This window comes from Zootoca vivipara, chromosome 5, assembly GCF_963506605.1.
Source record: "Zootoca vivipara chromosome 5, rZooViv1.1, whole genome shotgun sequence".
Lineage (NCBI taxonomy): Eukaryota > Metazoa > Chordata > Lepidosauria > Squamata > Lacertidae > Zootoca > Zootoca vivipara.
This window is the reverse complement of record NC_083280.1, coordinates 96,916,231-96,937,263: the sequence shown is the minus strand read 5'-3', so window position 1 is coordinate 96,937,263 and position 21,033 is coordinate 96,916,231. Positions and strand designations below refer to the sequence as shown.

Below are 21,033 nucleotides of genomic sequence, written 5' to 3'. Positions count from 1 at the left end.
CATGCAGGTGATAGGGATGGGGTAAAGGTAAAAGTAAAGGGACCCCTGACAGTTAAGTCCAGTCGCGGACGACTCTGGGGTTGCGGCGCTCATCTCGCTCTATAGGCCGAGGGAGCCGGCGTTTGTCCGCAGACAACTTCTGGGTCATGTGGCCAGCATGACAAAGACGCTTCTGGCGAACCAGAGCAGTGCACAGTAATGCCATTTACGTTCCCGCCGGAGCGGTACCTATTTATCTACTTGCACTTTGACGTGCTTTCGAACTGCTAGGTTGGCAGGAGCTGGGACCGAGCAACAGGAGCTCACCCTGTCGTGGGGATTCGAACCGCTCACCTTCTGATCGGCAAGCCCTAGGCTTTGTGGTTTAGACCACAGTGCCACCCGCGTCCCTTTAGAGGGATGGGTTAGCATGACTTAATTCTGCCAGAGTGAGGTACCAACAGCAAATTAGTTTCAGAGAGGCTTCAGAGATGCTGAGATTGCTTTGTATGGTACACAGTGCCAAAGAGTTCCTTTCTCAGGTTGAATCAGAAAAAAAACAATTTTGTTGCTGTACCACTAGGGGTTGTAGGCAGATTAGCAAAAGCTAGAGGCTGGGAAATGTCCTCTGATTTTTCAGTTGCAAGTTGCTTTAAGCATGTTTGGTGTCTTGCTCTCATGGAAATATTAGCACATGATATGTGGAAAGCAAGGAGCCAGGCTATATTTGACATGGTGTGGTTTCCGTTTCTAACTTTCATAAATACTTCTTGCAAGTTCATCACCTCTCAACTACCCACGCTGGGTATTGGAGGGGCTGTATTCTCACTAATCTGATTTCAACGGATACCACTTCTTTCCAGTCAAATACTGGAATAATGACGCATGAGAGACCAGGCACTGTTTGCTTTGTTACTGTTCTTTATCCTACTGCAGTTTGCAAAATGGGGTGTTTTTTTTTTTTAACTGAAGCGTTTTATTGTTATTCTCCAGGGGTATTTATGCTGTCTTTGAGCCCATTTGTTACATTTGCATGTCATTTGTTCTCTCTCATCCGTATATGATCATAGACAGATATGATCTGGTGTTGTGACTTTGATTAGTGCATTTAATAAATTCAATTCAAACAGGAGAAAATACATCCTTTGTCTATTTGCCAACCATAGCTTAAATGGGAAGCCCCATCTTTGGCAGATCCTGCCTCCTAAACGTATTGCACATTTGCACGCAGAACGTATTGCACACAGAAACTCAAGAGTTTCTGGGAGCACCATCACCCCTGTACATTGCATGTAATGTTCCTTAATGGGCGAAGCCACCGCCAGATCTCCTCCTTTCATGGAATCCTAGAATGTCATAGAATCATATAGTTAGAAGGGACTCCAAACGGTCATCTAGTCCACCCCCTGCAGTGCAGGAATCTCAATCCATTTTTGTGAATCTCACAAAACACAGGGTTTGGGGAGCACATTCTTGGCCTGGCAGGTAGTGCTCAGTGTGCCCACTCAGAATCATGTTTAGTGAAGTCCATCTTGGGGTGGAGAGTTTTGAACATGAAACTTAAAATCCCTGTACGTTATCTTCCTTCTCCCCCTCCTGCCTCTTCCAAAGGCACAGGTTAGCCTCTCCTAACAACCCCACTTATTATGGGCTCTCCTTTGGGGGCTTGTTCATTCAGTTGTTTGCATTTGTTTCTAAATGATAAATTATGGTTTTGTTTTTGTTTGAAATAAATCCCGGTAGCTTCTTTACATGTTATGGGGTGTTTGCTCATAGTGATTAATATCATTATTATAAGCATTAGACACTGTATAGTAAATTGAGTAGATAGAAGCATCCCCCAACTGCAGATTCGACAACTGGAGTTTACCGCAAAAGCACATGGTTGACATATGATGTGTTTGTTAAACTGTAACATGCAAATCAGAGCTGAGAGGCAGGTGCAGATGTTTTTGGCACTTACCTACCGAAATAAACTGTTCTTGCAAGAGATCTGTTCAACTTGAGTGGTTTGGGGGCAGAGGGGTCCCTAATATTGTGCACTTCTTTTGTGATTTGGGGTTAAAGGAGTATTGTGTGATCAGATAACTGCCTAAAGGTTCTCGTCAGTGTACCTAGAGAGTTGAAGAATATTTTTACAAGAGAATGGAAAATCTCAGTATGCCAGGATACTTAAGTTCCCGCTTTGGGTGGATACACGACCTGCCTTAGAATAAGAACGGAGGCTCTTGTTAGGCTATTTCAACTGCAAACGGCTTTGCTCTGTCATATATGCTCCTGAGCTCCTCCCAGTTTTTCAAATTTCAAGCTGAGTCATCTCTGTCTGTTTCTCCAGGTTGTGGCGTTTTAGAGACCAAATACTGTATGTCCCCCATTCTAAGTCCTCTCCTTAAACAGACCTTATCTCCTGCTTTCAGCTTAAGCAACCTCTTAGACAAGCAGATTTGTTATTTGCCGCGATGAGAGAGAGAGAGACAGAGAGAGAGAGTTTGTGTGTTGTAATGTGGCAAAGGGGATCGGTGGTTATGAAACTTCCCTATGCAATCTCCATAGTCACACTTAGTGGGTCGCTTCCCCCTCCCTTATTGGCTCTGGTTACAAGAGAAGGGGGCGAACCCTATTGAGAATTTAGTGAAGCTTTTACTATGGTAGCTGGAACATGCATGCTGAATGAGATTCTCAGTTTTTTTGACAATGGGGATGAGAAAAAGTTTTGCACAATCTTCCGGTTTAATATGTAAAGGACAGCAATGAGAAGTTCAGCTTTTTTATAAAAGAAAAAAAGCAAGCCTGGAGAAATTATTAACCACAATTTATGACGTCAGAGTTGATCTGATTAAAGGTTTGTTTTCTTGCTGGCAGAGGTGTGTTCTGTAGAGACTGGTTCTCTCTTCTTTGTTTTTTGTTTTGTTTTTTTAAGTTTCATTTTTGAACAGCAAACAGAGAAGCTGCTGCTCCAGCTGCGTGTGTGTGTGTTGTAAAAAGGATGGTGTTTCTCTAGCTGCCACGCACAAAACAACACATTTGACCATGAGGACTCTTCGCAGGTTGAAGTTCATGAGTTCGCCCAGCCTCAGTGATCTGGGCAAGAGAGAGCCGGCATCCTTGGATGAGCGGGGGACCCAGCAGCGACGGGCCTGCTCCAACGCCACCTGGAACAGGTACGATCTTGCATACCCCCCACGCAGGCACCAGGAATTGTTTCCACAATAGCCGACGCAGTGCAATCACTTCTGGCTCAGATTTTAAAGCGTGCATGCACACACACACACACACACACACAGCAACAAGGCACAACACAATTTGAATTCTTGGTCTGGTTTTCATATGAGAGGAAACTTCCAGGTTTTTTCATGCTTCTAGCCCTTCTGTTAGTGCTGACATACATGGTTTTCTCTCATACTCATTTCATTCTCGCTGGCGATGACTGTTAAGATCTAGGGAACGCTTTTTCTTTTGCTGGCTATTATGTCTCCTGGTTGCTTTGCTTGTTGAGAAAGTAGGTGTAGTTTCTCCTTTCCCATAGGAGGGGAGGGTGGTTTTTTTTTGGAACAGGAAAAACTGCATGTGTCTTGGTGAGAGAAACACTTGAAGTGAATTATTAAATATATTTGTAGCTAGGGGGAAAATCGCAGGGAGAGAGATTTGCTGAAGGAATCTCTGCCATTTTTGAAAAAAATACAAATAAAAAACGCCAGAGTTCCCTATTTTGTCACTAAGATTTAACCATTATTGATGTTGGCATTTGAAGAGGGGGAAAAAGAGAGAAGCAGACCAAGTTAGACTATAATCTTAATGTACACTCTGGGCCTTACTAATTGTTATATGCAAGTGTGTGAAATGAAACCTCAAAAGACTTTAAAAAATATTTTTGACTAGAAACACTGTGGTGGGGGTGGAGTGGCATTCAGTTGAAAGCAGAGAAGTGGTGGTCTGGAAAAGGAAGGAGGAACGCTAAATTATCGCCATCCCCCGAAAAGGCCTTCTCTTTTTTAGCCACTCTGAATGCAGGGGCGAAGGGCCTCCAGTTGTTGGTTGGGCAGGTTTGTGTGGAATAATGCAGTCCCCTGTGTACCCCAATCCCAGGATGTTTAGGATTTTGATAGCACCATTAATTGAGCCTGGAGGAGGAGGAGGAGCATGAATTTACTACAGTGGTACCTCGGTTTATGAACACGATTGGTTCCGGAAGTCTGTTCATAAACTGAAGCGTTCATAAACTGAAGCGAACTTTCCCATTGAAAGTAATGGAAAGTGGATTAATCTGTTCCAGACGGTCCGCGGAGTACTTAAACTGAAGCGTTCATAAACTGAAGTGAACTTTCCCATTGAAAGTAATGGAAAGTGGATTAATCTGTTCCAGACGGTCCGCGGAGTACTTAAACTGAAGCGTTCATAAACTGAAGTGAACTTTCCCATTGAAAGTAATGGAAAGTGGATTAATCTGTTCCAGGCGGTCTGTGGAGTACTTAAACTGAAGCGTTCATAAACTGAAGCGAACTTTCCCATTGAAAGTAATGGAAAGTGGATTAATCCGTTCCAGACGGGTCCGCGGAGTACTCAACCTGAAGCGTACTTAACCCGAAGCATGGGTGTAATTGGTTCCGGAAGTCCGTTCATAAACTGAAGCATTCATAAACTGAAGCGAACTTTCCCATTGAAAGTAATGGAAAGGGAATTAATCCATTCCAGATGGGTCCGCGGCGTTCGTAAACCGAAAATTCATAAATCGAGGTGTTCATAAACCGAGGTTCCACTGTAATCCTCTTCTATGCAAGTCTCAAGGCCACGCACAATAAAAATCAGCAGATTTTTTTTTTAAGTAGACGGTGATGGCAGAGACCCATTCATCCAGGTGGCAAACCACACCAGGGGGGAAAAATGTATTAAACCGTTTCTGGAAAGTGGTCACTTACTTGTCAAATCTGGACAGGAATGTTGTTCCACAAAACAAGTAGCCAAGCCGAAAGCCCTGTTCTGTGTTATCATGGAAGATGCTTCTGATCTTTTGGAACTTGTAGGAGAGGCTCTTCTGCAGACTGCAGTGACCTGCTGGATATATAATGGATAACAGTGTCTCTAAATTAACCTGATCCTGAGCTGTATTGGGCCTTTATCTTAGTCTGCTAGCAGATAAGACAATTAGTGACCGCTCGCTCTGATGGCTCTACTCAGCTTCTGTGGTCAGAAATGATACGCTTCTGAATACCAGCAGCTGGAAACCTCAGGAGAGGAAAGTGCTGTTGCACTCAGGTCCTGCTTGACTAGTAGATAGGCCACATGCTCTTATTCTTAAATTGCCAACCAGTGAAACTCACAGAAGCAAGATGTTATACCAGGCATCTCCAAACTTTGGCCCTCCAGATGTTTTGGACTACAATTCCCACCATCCCTGACCACTGGTCCACTTTAGCTAGGGATCATGGGAGTTGTAGGCCAAAACATCTGGAGGGCCGCATTTTGGGGATGCCTGTGTTATATGCGGGTTCCCACAAGCAACCTGGCCACTGCATTCTGCACCAGCTGCAGTCTCTTCACCAACCTGAAGGGCAGCCCCACATAGAGCACGTGGCAGTAGTCCAACTGTGATGCTACCAATGCCTGGACAACGGTAGCCAAGCTGTCCCAATCCAGGAACAGTTGTTAAAAGGCCCTCAAATTATGCACCTGGACCCAGGTGGCGCTGTGGGTTTAACCACAGAGTCTAGGGCAGGCATGTCAAACCTGCGGCCCTCCAGATGTTTTGGCCTACAACTCCCATGATCCCTAGCTAGCAGGACCAGTGGTTGGGGAAGATGGGAATTGTAGTCCAAAACATCTGGAGGGCCGCAGGTTTGACATGCCTGGTCTAGGGCTTGCTGATCAGAAGGTCGGCGGTTCGAATCCCTGCAACGGGGTGAGCTCCCGTTGCTCGGTCCCAGCTCCTGCCCACCTAGCAGTTCGAAAGCACATCAAAGTGCAAGTAGATAAATAGGGACCGCTCCGGCGGGAAGGTAAACGGCGTTTCCGTGCGCTGCTCTGGTTCGCCAGAAGCGGCTTAGTCATGCTGGCCACATGACCCGGAAGCTGTCTGCGGACAAACGCCAGCTCCCTCGGCCTATAGAGCAAGATGAGCGCCACAACCCCAGAGTCGGACACGACTGGACCTGATGGTCAGGGGCCCCTTTACCTTTTCCTTTACCTTCAGGGAGAGTGTGACCCAAACCAAGGCAAGCAACTTACCAAATTTTCAGAGCCAGGAAGCATCCACAAAGCCTCCATCTTGCCAGGATCCACACTCAGTTTTTTTATCAAAAAAATTCTTTCTCTAGCCCGCTTCTGCATCCAGTCATCTTCTCAGCCATCCCAATTCAGATGTTACAGAGAAACAGCGTTGGGTATCATTGGTGTACTGATGTCACCTCGTGCCAGATCTCTTATTGACCACTCCGAGCAGCTTCATGTAGTATTCAGTAGCATTGGAGACAGCATAGCACCTTGTAGTACCCCACAGCTCAAGACCCAGGGGGCTGAGAAGCACTCACCCATCCCTGGAGATAAGACAGGAAGCTCTGTATAACAGTGCCACCCAAATCCCATCTTCCATAGACAACCTAGAAGGATAACATAATCGATGGTATCAAAAGCAGATTTATTAAGAGTCACAGGGTCACATTTACCCCATCCCTCCCCTCCCCTTGAAGCCTGTCACCGTGACCTTTTAAGTAGCTTGCCCAAAAGGAGGGGGGGATTTGTGACAGGGCAGTAGTTGTTAATACGCCTAGTCTTTAAGAGGGGGTGGTGTCCCCATAAGGAATAGGCTGAATACTACTTTCCTAGATTGATAACATTAGCAGCAAATCTGATTGAACTTCAGTTTCTTAGCTCTCGTCTAGTCTGTTACTACCTCTAGGCATCTGCACAGAGTATCCATGATTACATCTGGACCACATGTAAGAGAGAGAGAAGGGTGTTATCTCCATAATGAAATCTACCTCCAACTATCTACCTCCAGCTCCTCTGATGACTTCTTTCTGTGGTTTCATAAATTGATAGGTAGCCGGGGGGGGGGCAGTGGAAAATTTTGTGGAGCACTCTTGCATAGCTGCCCCAGTGCCAAACTGCAGCCACCCAACCCAACATTCTGCAAATGATCATCAGGTAGGAATAAATGTAAAGCAGTGTGCCCAAAGCAGACAGGCGTTTCTGAAAAATATGGCTGATTATATGCTGATGTGAGGTGTGAGGGAATTGGACACATGCCTTCTGTCACTCTCCTATTACAATTTGACCAGTGGCTGACCAAAAGCCACTTCAGTTCCCAATCTGCCTAGAAGAAGGCAGATAAAAATTGCTCCAGGAAATGAGCGTCATTCAGGATACCTGGAGCCTAACATCTACACACTTTGAACCAAGAAAAAGAGATTTGCAACTCAATGATAGCTAGTGAAATCATCAGGGTCAAGGAAGGTCTTCTTTAGAAGAATCTGCCCAACTGTTTCCAGCCACTGTTAATACTTTAAGAGTTTGCCACCATCTAAGTCCTCGTCATCAACCCAACAATTCCATTGTCTTAGCAGATCTGAGAATAAGAAGTGATTGTGCTGATTGTCTGGGTCATCTCTGATTTCTGGAGGTCAACCAGGGCATCGGTTTATGCACCAACCAAATCGGCTAGAGAGCCTTGCAGAGCTGTCTGGTCCACACTGGTCCTTCAACCCTGCAGAGGTTAGCAAGAACCAGTGGCTCAAATCAATATACTCGCTCTGCTTTCCTTTTTCTCTGAGCCTCTCATTGGAGGGCCACTTTAAGGATGAGATGGAGCATAAGAGGTCAGGGGTAGGCAGAGACAACTAAAGGGGCAAGAAAATAGCATTACTGATAGCGGACTTGATTTGGCCCTGGAGCTCCTGCTTGCTGTTCCCTAGTCTGCGAATCCACCTTGACAAACTCCTTAATCACACACAAACACCATGGTGATGCCTTGTGACCTCAGTGGCCAGCCTTTCCTTATTTGGACTCGGGGTCTATTTTTTCTCTTGCCTTGTAAGTAAGCTGCTCTAATGCTCCGTGGCATATGTCACTACTTTAGCTGTTTCAATTAGCCACCTAAAGCGACACTGACTTGCGAGATGCAAGACCTTTGCTCACTTAATTTGCATCCAGGCAAATATTTGGCATACATGTGCCCAGGTGCTACGATAGACTGTTGTTGCAGCAAATAATAGCATGCTGTTTGTTACAGAAAAAAAGGGCTTAAATTAATAAAATGTATGGGCATGAGTTTTGAGGAAGGGGGGAAACGTACTTTGTTTTTACCCAATGCATACCCAGGCCACAGCAAACACCGTCTTAGAAGAGACGTTCTGTCTTGTACAACAGGGAAGAGGCAATGCCACTCCTTAAAGTGCCTCCTGAAAATTGTGCACATCTGCTATAAAAAGTCATTTTGTAAATAATAATAATAATAATAATAATAATAATAATAGCGCCAGATTGTCACCTGATTAATCCAGGGGACCTTTTAAATTGTTTAACTCAAGGTTGCAGACCTAATAAATATATTTATTATATTGACTAGATTGTTGTTGTTTAGTCGTTTAGTCGTGTCCGACTCTTCGTGACCCCATGGACCATAGCACGCCAGGCACTCCTGTCTTGCACTGCCTCCCGCAGTTTGGTCAAACTCATGTTCGTAGCTTCGAGAACACTGTCCAACCATCTTGTCCTCTGTCGTCCCCTTCTCCTAGTGCCCTCAATCTTTCCCAACATCAGGGTCTTTTCCAAGGATTCTTCTCTTCTCATGAGGTGGCCAAAGTATTGGAGCCTCAGCTTCACGATCTGTCCTTCCAGGGAGCACTCAGGGCTGATTTCCTTAAGAATGGATAGGTTTGATCTTCTTGCAGTCCATGGGACTCTCAAGAGTCTCCTCCAGCACCATAATTCAAAAGCATCAATTCTTCGGCGATCAGCCTTCTTTGTGGTCCAGCTCTCACTTCCATACATCACTACTGGGAAAACCATAGCTTTAACTATACGGACCTTTGTCGGCAAGGTGATGTCTCTGCTTTTTAAGATGCTGTCTAGGTTTGTCATTGCTTTTCTCCCAAGAAGCAGGCGTCTTTTAATTTCGTGACTGCTGTCACCATCTGCAGTGATCAAGGAGCCCAAGAAAGTAAAATCTCTCACTGCCTCCATTTCTTCCCCTTCTATTTGCCAGGAGGTGATGGGACCAGTGGCCATGATCTTGGTTTTTTTGATGTTGAGCTTCAGACCATATTTTGCGCTCTCCTCTTTCACCCTCATTAAAAGGTTCTTTAATTCCTCCTCGCTTTCTGCCATCAAGGTTGTGTCATCTGCATATCTGAGGTTGTTGATATTTCTTCCGGCAATCTTAATTCCGGCTTGGGATTCATCTAGTCCAGCCTTTCGCATGATGAATTCTGCATATAAGTTAAATAAGCAGGGAGACAATATACAACCTTGTCGTACTCCTTTCCCAATTTTGAACCAATCAGTTGTTCCATATCCAGTTCTAACTGTAGCTTCTTGTCCCACATAGAGATTTCTCAGGAGACAGATGAGGTGATCAGGCACTCCCATTTCTTTAAGAACTTGCCATAGTTTGCTGTGGTCGACACAGTCAAAGGCTTTTGCATAGTCAATGAAGCAGAAGTAGACGTTTTTCTGGAACTCTCTAGCTTTCTCCATAATCCAGCGCATGTTTGCTATTTGGTCTCTGGTTCCTCTGCCCTTTCGAAATCCAGCTTGCACTTCTGGGAGTTCTCGATCCACATACTGCCTAAGCCTGCCTTGTAGAATTTTAAGCATAACCTTGCTAGCGTGTGAAATGAGCGCAATTGTGCGGTAGTTGGAGCATTCTTTGGCACTGCCCTTCTTTGGAATTGGGATGTAGACTGATCTTCTCCAATCCTCTGGCCATTGCTGAGTTTTCCAAACTTGCTGGCATATTGGGTGTAGCACCTTAACAGCATCATCTTTTAAAATTTTAAATAGTTCAGCTGGAATATCATCACTTCCACTGGCCTTGTTATTAGCAATGCTTTCTAAGGCCCATTTGACTTCACTCTCCAAGATGTCTGGCTCAAGGTCAGCAACCACACTACCTGGGGTGTATGAGACCTCCATATCTTTCTGGTATAATTCCTCTGTGTATTCTTGCCACCTCTTCTTGATGTCTTCTGCTTCTGTTAGGTCCTTACCACTTTTGTCCTTGATTATGGTAATCTTTGTACGAAATGTTCCTTTCATATCTCCAATTTTCTTGAACAGATCTCTGGTTTTCCCCATTCTATTGTTTTCCTCTATTTCTTTGCATTGCTCATTTAAGAAGACCCTCTTGTCTCTCCTTGCTGTTTTTTGGAAATCTGCATTCAGTTTCCTGTATCTTTCCCTATCTCCCTTGCATTTTGCTTGCCTCCTCTCCTCCGCTATTTGTAAGGCCTCGTTGGATAGCCATTTTGCTTTCTTGCATTTCCTTTTCCTTGGGATGGTTTTCGTTGCTGCCTCCTGTATAATGTTACGAGCCTCCATCCATAGTTCTTCAGGCACTCTGTCCACCAAATCTAAATCCTTAAACCTGTTCCTCACTTCCACTGTGTATTCATAAGGGATTTGATTCAGATTGTATCTTACTGGCCCAGTGGTTTTTCCTACTTTCTTCAGTTTAAGCTGGAATTTTGCTATAAGAAGCTGATGATCTGAGTTACAGTCAGCTCCAGGTCTTGTTTTTGCTGACTGTATAGAGCTTCTCCATCTTTGGCTGCAGAGAATATAATCAATCTGATTTCGATGCTGCCCATTTGGTGATATCCATGTGTAGAGTCGTCTCTTGTGTTGTTGGAAGAGAGTGTTTGTGATGACCAGCTTGTTCTCTTGACAGAACTCTATTAGCCTTTGCCCTGCTTCATTTTGAACTCCAAGGCCAAACTTGCCAGTTGTTCCTTTTATCTCTTGATTCCCTACTTTAGCATTCCAATCCCCTGTAATGAGAAGAACATCCTTCTTTGGTGTCATTTCTAGAAGTTGTTGTAGGTCTTCATAGAATTGGTCAATTTCACTTTCTTCAGCACCGGTAGTTGGTGCATAAACTTGGATTACTGTGATGTTAAAAGGTCTGCCTTGGATTCGTATCGAGATCATTCTGTCATTTTTGAGATTGCATCCCATTACAGCTTTTGCCACTCTTTTGTTGACTATGAGGGCCACTCCATTTCTGCTACAGGATTCTTGCCCACAGTAGTAGATATGATAGTCACCCGAACTGAATTCGCCCATTCCCTTCCATTTTAGTTCACTGATGCCCAGGATGTCGATATTTATTCTTGTCATCTCATTTTTGACCACATCCACCTTACCTCCACTCATGGTTCTTACATTCCAGGTTCCTATGCAATATTTTTCTTTACAGCATCGGACTTTCCTTTCGCTTCCAGGCATATCCGCAACTGAGTGTCCTTTCGGCTTTGGCCCAGCCGCTTCATCAGCTCTGAATCTACTTGTACTTGTCCTCCGCTCTTCCTCAGTAGCATGTTGGACGCCTTCCGACCTGAGGGGCTCATCTTCCAGCGTCATAACTTTTATATGCCTGTTGTCTTTGTCCATGGAGTTTTCTTGGCAGGGATACTGGAGTGGCTTGCCAGTTCCTTCTCCAGGTGGATCACGTTTAGTCAAAACTCTCCACTATGACCTGTCCATCTTGGGTGGCCCTGCATGGCATAGCTCATAGCTTCTCTGAGTTATTCAAGCCCCTTCGCCACGACAAGGCATTGATCCATGAAGGGGATTGACTAGATTATTTGTCCATAAAATCCAGTTCAAAACTTGAGAGAGATACTTTTCCTAACAAGCAATAGAGTGGTTTTGCTAGGAAATGTCCCAGTTTGCCAACTATTCATTTCACCATCTCTATGCAGTAGTATTCCTAGAAGTCATAGGATAGTCTCTCTGGACAATCCGAGTTTCCAATTGAAAGCAAACTTTGATTTTAAAATAAATTTTAAAAAATTGTCCAGTAGCACCTTAGAGACCAACTAAATTTGTTCTGGGCATAAGCTTTCGTGTGCATGCACACTTCTTTAGATACCAACTTCAGATACTAACTTTTGATTTTAAAAGTTACTTGACAGAAAATACAAGCACACTAAAAGCTTTTCAGCAAGAAGACCTCGATACGTCCGCCTTTCGGGCAGTCTTCTCAAATAGTTACAGGCCTTTAAAGTGCATTATAGTCTATGGTATCCACTTTTTTATTTTACTGGTCCTATCACCCTGTAGCCATTGGGTGGTCAGCTGTAGAATCACACAGGACTCCTGCACCTGTATTGTTAAATGAAAGAGCAAATTTCAACAGCTTTTGCTATCTTCCGGTCAACTTCTGTCTTCTTTTGAATCCAGCCACCCTATGGGGAGAAAAGAACATAAGGATAAAATGGAGAGGAGCCACAACTGCCTCAGTCAGTCAGACTTTTGTTGTTTATGGCCAATGGCCAATTCATTATGAATTGCAATACATCAACAAGATGATCCAGTTAAAATATATCAATATTCAGAACTGCAAATGACCCAAAATTAAAATAAAAAGGTTCCCCAAATCATTTAGAATTTTAAAAAATCCTGTTGACCGTCAACACTGTTTTGCAAGTGCTCCATCTCCCCACTTCTTTTCAGTAATCTTAAAAAAAAGTTGCACTCTTTGCTGCAATTAAGGATTTGAGCTTGTGACCGAAAATTCCTGGTCCGTAGGCAGAGCCAAGGACAAGCTTTGGCAGATCAAGGACCAGAATCTGTTAATTTTTGGCAGACCTGGTTCAGAACTTAGGGGATTTTGATGCAAAGAACACTTGGAGGTTTGTTTGGGGTTTTTTTTTACAATGAAGTGGCACATAACTTTTATAAAATAAATGCATTAAATGAGGCCCCCACCTGACATCTTTCTTCGCACTCTTAGAGTTCTCCCAAGCCTTCTTTTGCAGCTGTGGCTTGACTTAAAACCAGTTCAAGTTGTGACAAGATTGACATCAGGTGATTGGCAGGTGCTTTGACACCTGTCCCTTCCCCAGGCCTGCCTAAGATTCACAATTGGTCTCAGCTTTTGGAATTCCTAGCATGCTTTCATTCTTTGCAGGGATTCCCCTTTGATTCCAAAGCTAATGTGGAACTGTCAGATCAAAGCAAGCCTTCTGCCTAGTTTCTGCTGTGCAAATTTATACTTTAGAATTTCATGGCCTCTTCAGCTTTGCCTCAAAACAGCTTGCCTTGCCTGCTTCACAGCCTACACAAGTAAACCAACCTAACGGCAAACATAAGCATAAATTAAATTACCTACCAGTTTCATTTAATCACTCAAAATTTGCATAGGATTAAAATAACTTCGGTTCTTTACTTTCTTTGTGAAGTCTTTAGCTGCTCCTTGAAGTGTGGCAGGCCTAGGAATAAGCTCTATAGAGTGCTGAAAACAGAACAGGTAATATTAGCAAAAACGAATTCCAGGCTTTCTGATCTTTGGCCTAATTTCTAAGACCAAAAGGATAGCCCCCCCCCTCTCTTTTCTTAAAACAAGGTAAAAATAATAATGTTTGCTCGTTTTCCTTTTTGTGCCCCTTAGAAAACAGTGGCTGCTTGTAGGATTAACTGGTAGTGTTGGGGGGAAGGGAGAGACAATGATGTAGAAAGAAGGGGAATATAAACCTGAATAAAGACAAGTGTCTTAAAATGGTGAAATTGATCAGCGGTGCAAGTAAGTAGACATTTTACACATCATGTAGGCCAAAATCCTGCCTTGCTGCTGAGCTGCATGTGAAGAACGGGATCTGAGGGAAGTAGCTGCCACAGGTACCTGCTCTAACCACTCGACTTCCGTGCCCTGCACACCACTGAGACTCTGCAGTGATGCATCTAACCTTCACCAAGTTCTCTATGACAGAGTCCTGGATTTCCCTGTCACAAACAACACATTGCTCTTTCCCTGCTTCTGTTGTGAGTTGACTGGGATAAGGGCTTGTTGTTGGACATTAGGAGACCAGGATTATGGCTGAAACCTCTAACCTCTTCCCCCAGTGCCAGAAAACCAGTTTCATCCCTTTCCACAAAACCATTGGCAGCCCTGTCCAGCAACGTACACAAGTACGACCGTGTTACTTAGGACATTTGTTTATATATGATATCCTGCATTTCATGGATTCTAAAGAAGTATATGAAATAATCTTGCAAAATCAGACCTTTGCTTAAAAGGTCTGCAAAGCCAGGTTTAAATGGGTATTCCTTAACTGGGTACCTCGGTTTAAAAAGCTCTGCTATCTACATATTCATGGGATCCAAACTCCAGGTCCTTGTAGACAAAAACACCCTTAGCTTCGTTATTTCTTTACAGTTCAGGGAAACAGAATAATCCACTGTACAAGGTTAAAACAAATGAGAAGACAGCAAAAAAGGCAGAGAAACATACCATAGGACACAACTCATGGCAAAAGAAACCAGGCCTGGATCAGCACAAGTGAAATCAAAATAGTTTTTTTTCTGTCAGTTTTCCCCCTCAAAGCACAAGACAGCTATGCAACGTTACTTTTATGTAAGATGTTCATCTTTTGTGTGTGCATATATTGCATAGAAAAGCAGATCCCTCCATTCCTTCACACTTTAGTGTCTGTAAGAATGGGGACTATGCAGATAGCAGCCGGCTTGAGTCCTACTTGATGAAAAACTGTTAAGAAGAGACTGCAAGGAATCCTTATCAACACTTCATGTCATAGCTGCAGCCATTTTAAGTTTTTGTGGGCGTTCACAGCAGAAAATATTTGCAAAGTATGCTAATCACAAGTCTTGTGCATATAAATGAGCTGGGGGCTAATTTTCTGACTTTAGCATCTTCACATTGCCATAATTAGTGCATAGTTTCTTGAGAAGATGCCAAGTGTAGCACAGTATCTTATTCTTACGTAGTTCTGATCAATTATGAATAAGTGGCAGTTATTAAAGCTGAAGAATGCCATTACTTTTGGGAGTTCTTGTTCCCTTACTCTTTTTGCAAATTTGTCACCCTCACTTTTTGATGGCTAATGAGAGTTTCCACAGTCACCTGGTTCAACTTGCCCAACATTGTCCAGGGAGGGAAGGGGGGGAGCCAGTGCATGCGGGAAGAGTGGTCTCCCTGGGAGCAGAAATAAGGGTGGGGACAACACAGGGCTTAAGCATCATCATCATCATATTTATATTATTTATATTTATATCCTACCTTTCCCCCTGACAAGGACTCAAGACTGCTTACAGATAAAATAGGAACAGCTGAAAACATAGGGGGAGGGGGAAGGAAAACAATAATTAAACACACAGAGAGAGATAATATATATTTAAAATATACAGATGAGGGCAGAGGCGGCTGCATTTGGAGAGATGCCTGAGGAATGCACCCGCTCATTGCAAGAGATAATGCAGACCTTGATGAGAAAGGGAACATTTTGTGGGAAAGTGAAGAATGCACCATATCTCAGCTTGATGGGACCAAATCTTTTACCATTGATTCGGTGTTTCATTCTTCAGACAATACCGCAGAAGTCTACAAAGGGGTGGCTGCTTTAATTATAAAGTCTGCTGTTCAGGGATATAATGGAACTATTTTTGCCTATGGCCAAACTGCTTCGGGGAAAACATACACAATGTCGGGCACCAAAGATTGCCCAGGAATCTTACCGATGGCCATCAATGATGTTTTCAATAGCATCTGTAGAATTCCTGACGGGGAGTTCCTACTCCGTATATCATACATGGAAATCCACAATGATACAGTTCAGGACCTACTGTGCAGCAATATACGGAAAAACAAACCCTTGGTTGTTCGTGAAGACATCAGTAGGAATATCTTTGTTGAAGATCTAAGTGAAGAGGTGGTGATTTCTCCAGGGCAAGTTCTGAGCTGGCGTTGCAGAAAGGCGGAAAAAACAGGCACTATAGTGAGACCAAAATGAAAGAAATGAATGAAAGAAGTAGCTGTTTCCATTCAATCTTCCAAATGATAATTGAAAGCAAAGAGAAGATGGATAGCTCAATCTACGATGGTGCTGTAATGGCATAGCTGCCAAGTTATCCCTTTTTTAAAGGGATTTTCCCTTATGCTGAATAGGCTTCCTCGCGAGAAAAGGGAAAACTTGGCAGCTATGTGTAATGGTATTTCACTTGAATTTGGTAGATTTGGCAGGAAGTGAAAGCTAGCCGAACAGTGGCGGAAGGTATGTAGCTGATGATGATTGAGCTTTTCTGGTGATCTGCTGAATCCTAACTTGCCTGAGGGCCCCATTCCTATCTTTCCAGCTGGCCCAAGGCCTCTGAACAGCAGAGAGGGTTCTTTTTAAAAATGTTTTTTAAATTATTCTTTTAGCCTTTAAAATTCTTTTTTTAGCGTTGGGGGTGGGGATGAATGTTTAGTTGAGGTTAGGGGTTTGTTTAATTTTAATATGATTGTAATTTGTTATTATTATTTTTAATTTCTAATGTTTTATTGTTTTTTTGTATAAGTTGTATTTTGTTTTTAAGGAGTGGTCCCCAGCCAACACACTGCCATCCATGATTTGATCGTGGATAGAGGACTTGACCTGTCGTGTGTAACAGAGACTTGGTTGGATGAAGCAGATGGGCCTGTCCTTGTCACGGAGAAGTCCAGTTGCACCAGGAAGTGATAAACAACTACAGTGGTATCTCGCAAGACAAATTTGATTCGTTCCAGGAGTCAATTCATCCTACGAAAAATTCGTCTTGCAAGTCACGGTTTCCCATAGGAATGAATTGAAACTAAATCAATGCGTTCCTATGGGCTCCGGGGACTGGCGGCGGCGGCACTTGCTCTCTTGGCTCGGGGAAGGCAGGCAGGCAGTTCCTATCGGCTCTGGGGCTGTTGCTGCCTGCCTGCCTGCCTGCCTGCCCCGAGCCAAGAGAGCAAGCGTCGCTGCCGCCGCCAGTCCCCCTAGCCGAAGCGCAGCGGGCGCTGCTTGCTGGGGCTGTTTTGCCGCCTGCCTTCTCCTTGGCCGCAGCTGCACCCCTGCACTCCGCCTTCTTGCCCACCGGCGCTTCCGCCGCTGCCGTGCTCTCTGCCACCACTGGGCTCCCTGCTTCTTCCAGGGAGACCTCATGCCTGGAAGAAGCAGGGAGCCCAGCGGCGGCGGGCGAGAAGGCGGAGCGCAGGGATGCAGCCGGGAGCACGATCAGCTGCATCCCTGCGTCCGATGTTGGCTGTGTGCGAGGCGGCCGGGGGGGGGGGGGGGCGGAGAAGCGGAGAATAAAGATCCTGCTTGGCAAGCCTGGGGGAACCAGCTTCCCGCGCTGACAGCTGATCTTCCTTTGCCGCCTTCCCGCGCTACATTCTATGGCCACACTTTGCAAGACGAAGCAGCAGCCATAGAAAATCTCATCGTCTTGCGAGTCCCTCGCGCAACACAAAATGCTTTCGTCTTGTGAGTTTTTCGTGGCACGAGGCATTCGTCTTGTGAGGTACCACTGTACCTGACTTTTAGAAGACATCTGAAGGAAGTCCTGTTTAGGGAAGCTTTTACTATTTGATGAATTATTGTATTTTAATATTTGCTGGAAGCTGCCCAGAGTGGCTGGGGAAACCCAGCCAGATGGGTGGGGTATAAATATATTATTATTATTATTATTATTATTATTATTATTATTATTATTATTACAATAAAAACCAGTCCTTTAATTAAAAGTAGTCAGTTCCCAAAAGCCTGTTTGAATAAGAAGGTCTTCACTTTGAAGGACAAAATGGAGGGAGTCAGTCTAACTTCTCTAGGGAGGGAGTTTCAAAGTCAGGGAGCAGCCACTGAAAAGGTCCTCTCCCACGTCCCCACCAAGTGGGCCTGTGAGCAGGACCAGCTCAAGACATTTTGCTGCCTGAGGCAAAGGACAAGACAGCACCTTCCCTCAAGGCACATACAGAAGCCAACTGGACAGGTAGTTGTATCTTATTCCAGTACTGGTGAATGGACAGTTATCTTCCACTGTACCTGAGGGCAGCTGGCTCACATAGGGTGGACAGGGCAGGCCACGTGGCACCTTCAACATCCGCCACATGAGGCAGCTGCCTCATCATAGAGCCAGCCCTGCCTGTGAGGGTTGCGGGACTGAGAGAAGGGTCTCTCCCAAAGATCTCACAACTCAGATAGGTTTGTATGAGGAAATGTGGTCTTTCAAAGACCCTGGACACAATCCTACTGCTTGAGAGGGCAGGGAATGCTGATTTGCTACACCAGCTCACGAGCTTTCACAGTGGAGATGCTTGGATTTGGACTGTTTCCATCACACGATGGTAGCAGGACTAGCTCAGGATCCACCCAGGGCCGTGGCGAGGGGGTGGCGTGGTGGGCCCCCGCCAGGGGTGCAGGTGAGGGGGTGGGTTAAGAACTAATTAAGTTCTTAACCCGAGGTACCACTGTAGTTAGATCAGCTTTTGACTGGACTATGATTTAATTGAGATTCCTGCATTGCAAGGGGTTGGACTAGATGACCCTCAGGGGTACCTTCCACCTCCACAATTCTATGATGCTATGACTAGTAACATATCCAGAGCAGATTATATCCCTCCTTGGAAGGAGGACTTTGTTCTCCCAAAGCCAGTGAATCGAAGGTGTTTCATTGGGTCATTTATAAAGCAGAAATATGGAATGCAAAGCATCATAGATCAGAAAATTATAATCCTATATGCTTCAGAAGCATAATTCTGTTACCTAGGTTGTTATTTAAATCTGACAGACAGGATGAGCAACAACAACAAAGAGAACTGTAGCCCTGTTGATTCATCCAAAGCAAAAGAATTGAGCAAGTGCTTTGGACTTGAAGACCCAGTTTCAGATCCTTGCTTACTCATGAAGCTGATGAGGGCAAGTTGAACTCTCTCAACCTAGACTAAAATGGATTCTTTGCACAAAGGATGGAATGCAGTGCAGTAACATAATTAGTTGGCCTAATTGTGTGCCCCAGATGTCCTAATATAATTTGTTGGTGGAAACAAACCCTTTTGTCTCCAAACAAATCTGAGCACCTCCAGTAAAAATGACATGTGCTTGCAAGATGGTGGCAGAAAGTATATTTCATAGCCTGAATGTATTTCATTTTCTCTCTGATCTGAATTGCGCCTGAGTTGTACTGCTGTCTGCAGAGACATCTAGCCTCAAATCTTTTGAATTGTCCTTTGAGTGTATCTTCATGCTGTCCCAAACCTGCTGACTGTGTGTCTCTGAGAGAGGAGTTCAGACAAAGAGCTACTGAACCAGCTTGAAACGCTTATCAGCTGAAAGAAGAATGGGGAGAGAAGAGAAAAACCAAGCGATATCTTCTATTTTTATCTGTTCATGCCTTTCTGCATGGTTAGGTAGTGGCCTCATTGCCCTGGCCTGCCAGCTATAGTTTCCTGTGAATGGGATGATCAGGCCAGACTTGCTGCTCAACAATGAGGCTCAACCTGAAACTGGAAGCATGTTTTGGTGATGAGCTGCTGTGACCGCTGCAAAAGGTCATGCAAACACAGCAATTATTGAAGCAAAGAACCCCACCACTTTCCTCTGCACGCAGGAACTCTTTTTTGCCCTTTAAGGTGTGCAGCATGATTGAAGTGCTGATTTTCTCTACTGTGCAAAATATGAATAGCCCTACAGTAGCATAACAGACTAAATGCTCTGCAGTCTAAAGGTAAAGGTAAAGGGACCCTTGACCATTAGGTCCAGTCGTGACCGACTCTGGGGTTGCGCGCTCATCTCGCATTATTGGCCGAGGGAGCCGGCGTATAGCTTCCAGGTCATGTGGCCAGCATGACAAAGCCGCTTCTGGCAAACCAGAGCAGCAGCACATGGAAACGCCGTTTACCTTCCCGCTGTGGCGGTTCCTATTTATCTACTTGCATTTTGACGTGCTTTCGAACTGCAGGAGCTGGGACCAAGCTTTCGAACTGCTAGGTTGGCAGGAGCTGGGACCAAGCAACGGGAGCTCACCCCGCCACAGGGATTCGAACCGCTGACCTTCTGATCAGCAAGCCCTAGGCTCAGTGGTTTAACCACAACGCCACCTGGGTCCTATTTCCCCTTAAAGCATAGAATAGGGAAGGTGGTTGGCAATCCACCCAGGGGTTCAGCCCAGCTTCCCGCCTTGCCCTTGATCCTGTATCCTGCTCTCCCCTCCAATGCATCTCAGATCCTTTCTCCTCTGCCAGCAGAGATTAAGGGAAAGACTTTGGCACCTCAACACCCGGAAGAGCAGCTAGAGGCTTGAACAGGGCCCTCCCATTATCCTCATCTCACCTGCTTTTTCCCTGGGTCTGTCTGAGGCAAACAAGGGGAAAGCTCTGCCAAAGACTGCTTTCTGCTCATGATTGCCATGATTGCATATTTTATATATTTCATCAAATATTGCAATATTACCATTAATAAAATAACATGTGTATGAAATGCAGCATTTTTCCCTTAAAGCAGTGTAAGGGGGAGAGATTACAGAGAACCTCCCCCTCTCATCAGGAGCAGTTCGTCCCCAAGCAGCCAGGAAAGCGCGGGGTCTGAAGGGGCTAGTCAGGAAGCGGAGAGAGGGAGCCAGGTCTCCGGCAGAATGGGAGAGCCCCTGCTCCACAGGCGGGAAGAGAGAGAGACGGAAAGGGGGGGCAGGGAAAAGACGGAGCGTAGACCCTTTCCCCAGGCACCGGAATTAAGGAGGAGGAGAAAGGGGAGGAGATTCACTGTCCCGAGGCTGTTATGTTGGTCAAAGTCGCGAAAAGGGGCAGTGCCGGATTCTGAAGCGGAATGAGAGGACATGAAATCGACAGCTCACTACACTGTAAATAACGTGCACCAATAAAGACTCTTTTAAAGACAAGGATGTGGAAAGTTGTTACTCAAGAGTAGCCGTAATAACCTCTGACAAGCAGCTTCAATCTGAATGGAGAAAAAGAACAATAGCTCAACTGGTTAGAGCGTGGTTCTGATAACACCCAAGGTTTCAGGTTTGATCCCCACGTGGGGCAGCTGCATATTCCTGCATTGCAGGGGGTTGGACTAGAACAGGCATAGGCAAACTCCA

At 44.8% G+C, this 21,033-nt stretch overlaps 1 protein-coding gene across 6 annotated transcripts in view; it reads left to right on the top strand.

Annotated features, from left to right (window-relative positions):
- PRR5 (proline rich 5) overlaps positions 1-21,033 on the top strand; it is a 77,772-nt gene that overhangs the window by 37,130 nt on the left and 19,609 nt on the right. For 2 of the 6 annotated variants that reach the window (XR_009557660.1, XR_009557662.1), the window contains exon 3: positions 2,900-4,791. The exons of 1 other annotated variant lie outside the window; for it this stretch is intronic. Coding sequence is in view for 3 of the 5 variants with exons in the window: in XM_060275172.1 (XP_060131155.1) it covers positions 3,010-3,140 (131 nt within the window). In the remaining 2 variants the exon portion in view is untranslated. Of the gene's footprint in view, positions 1-2,899; positions 4,792-21,033 lie in introns of those variants that run through there. 3 more of the 6 variants (XM_060275174.1, XM_060275175.1, XM_060275172.1) reach the window with 2 other exon arrangements.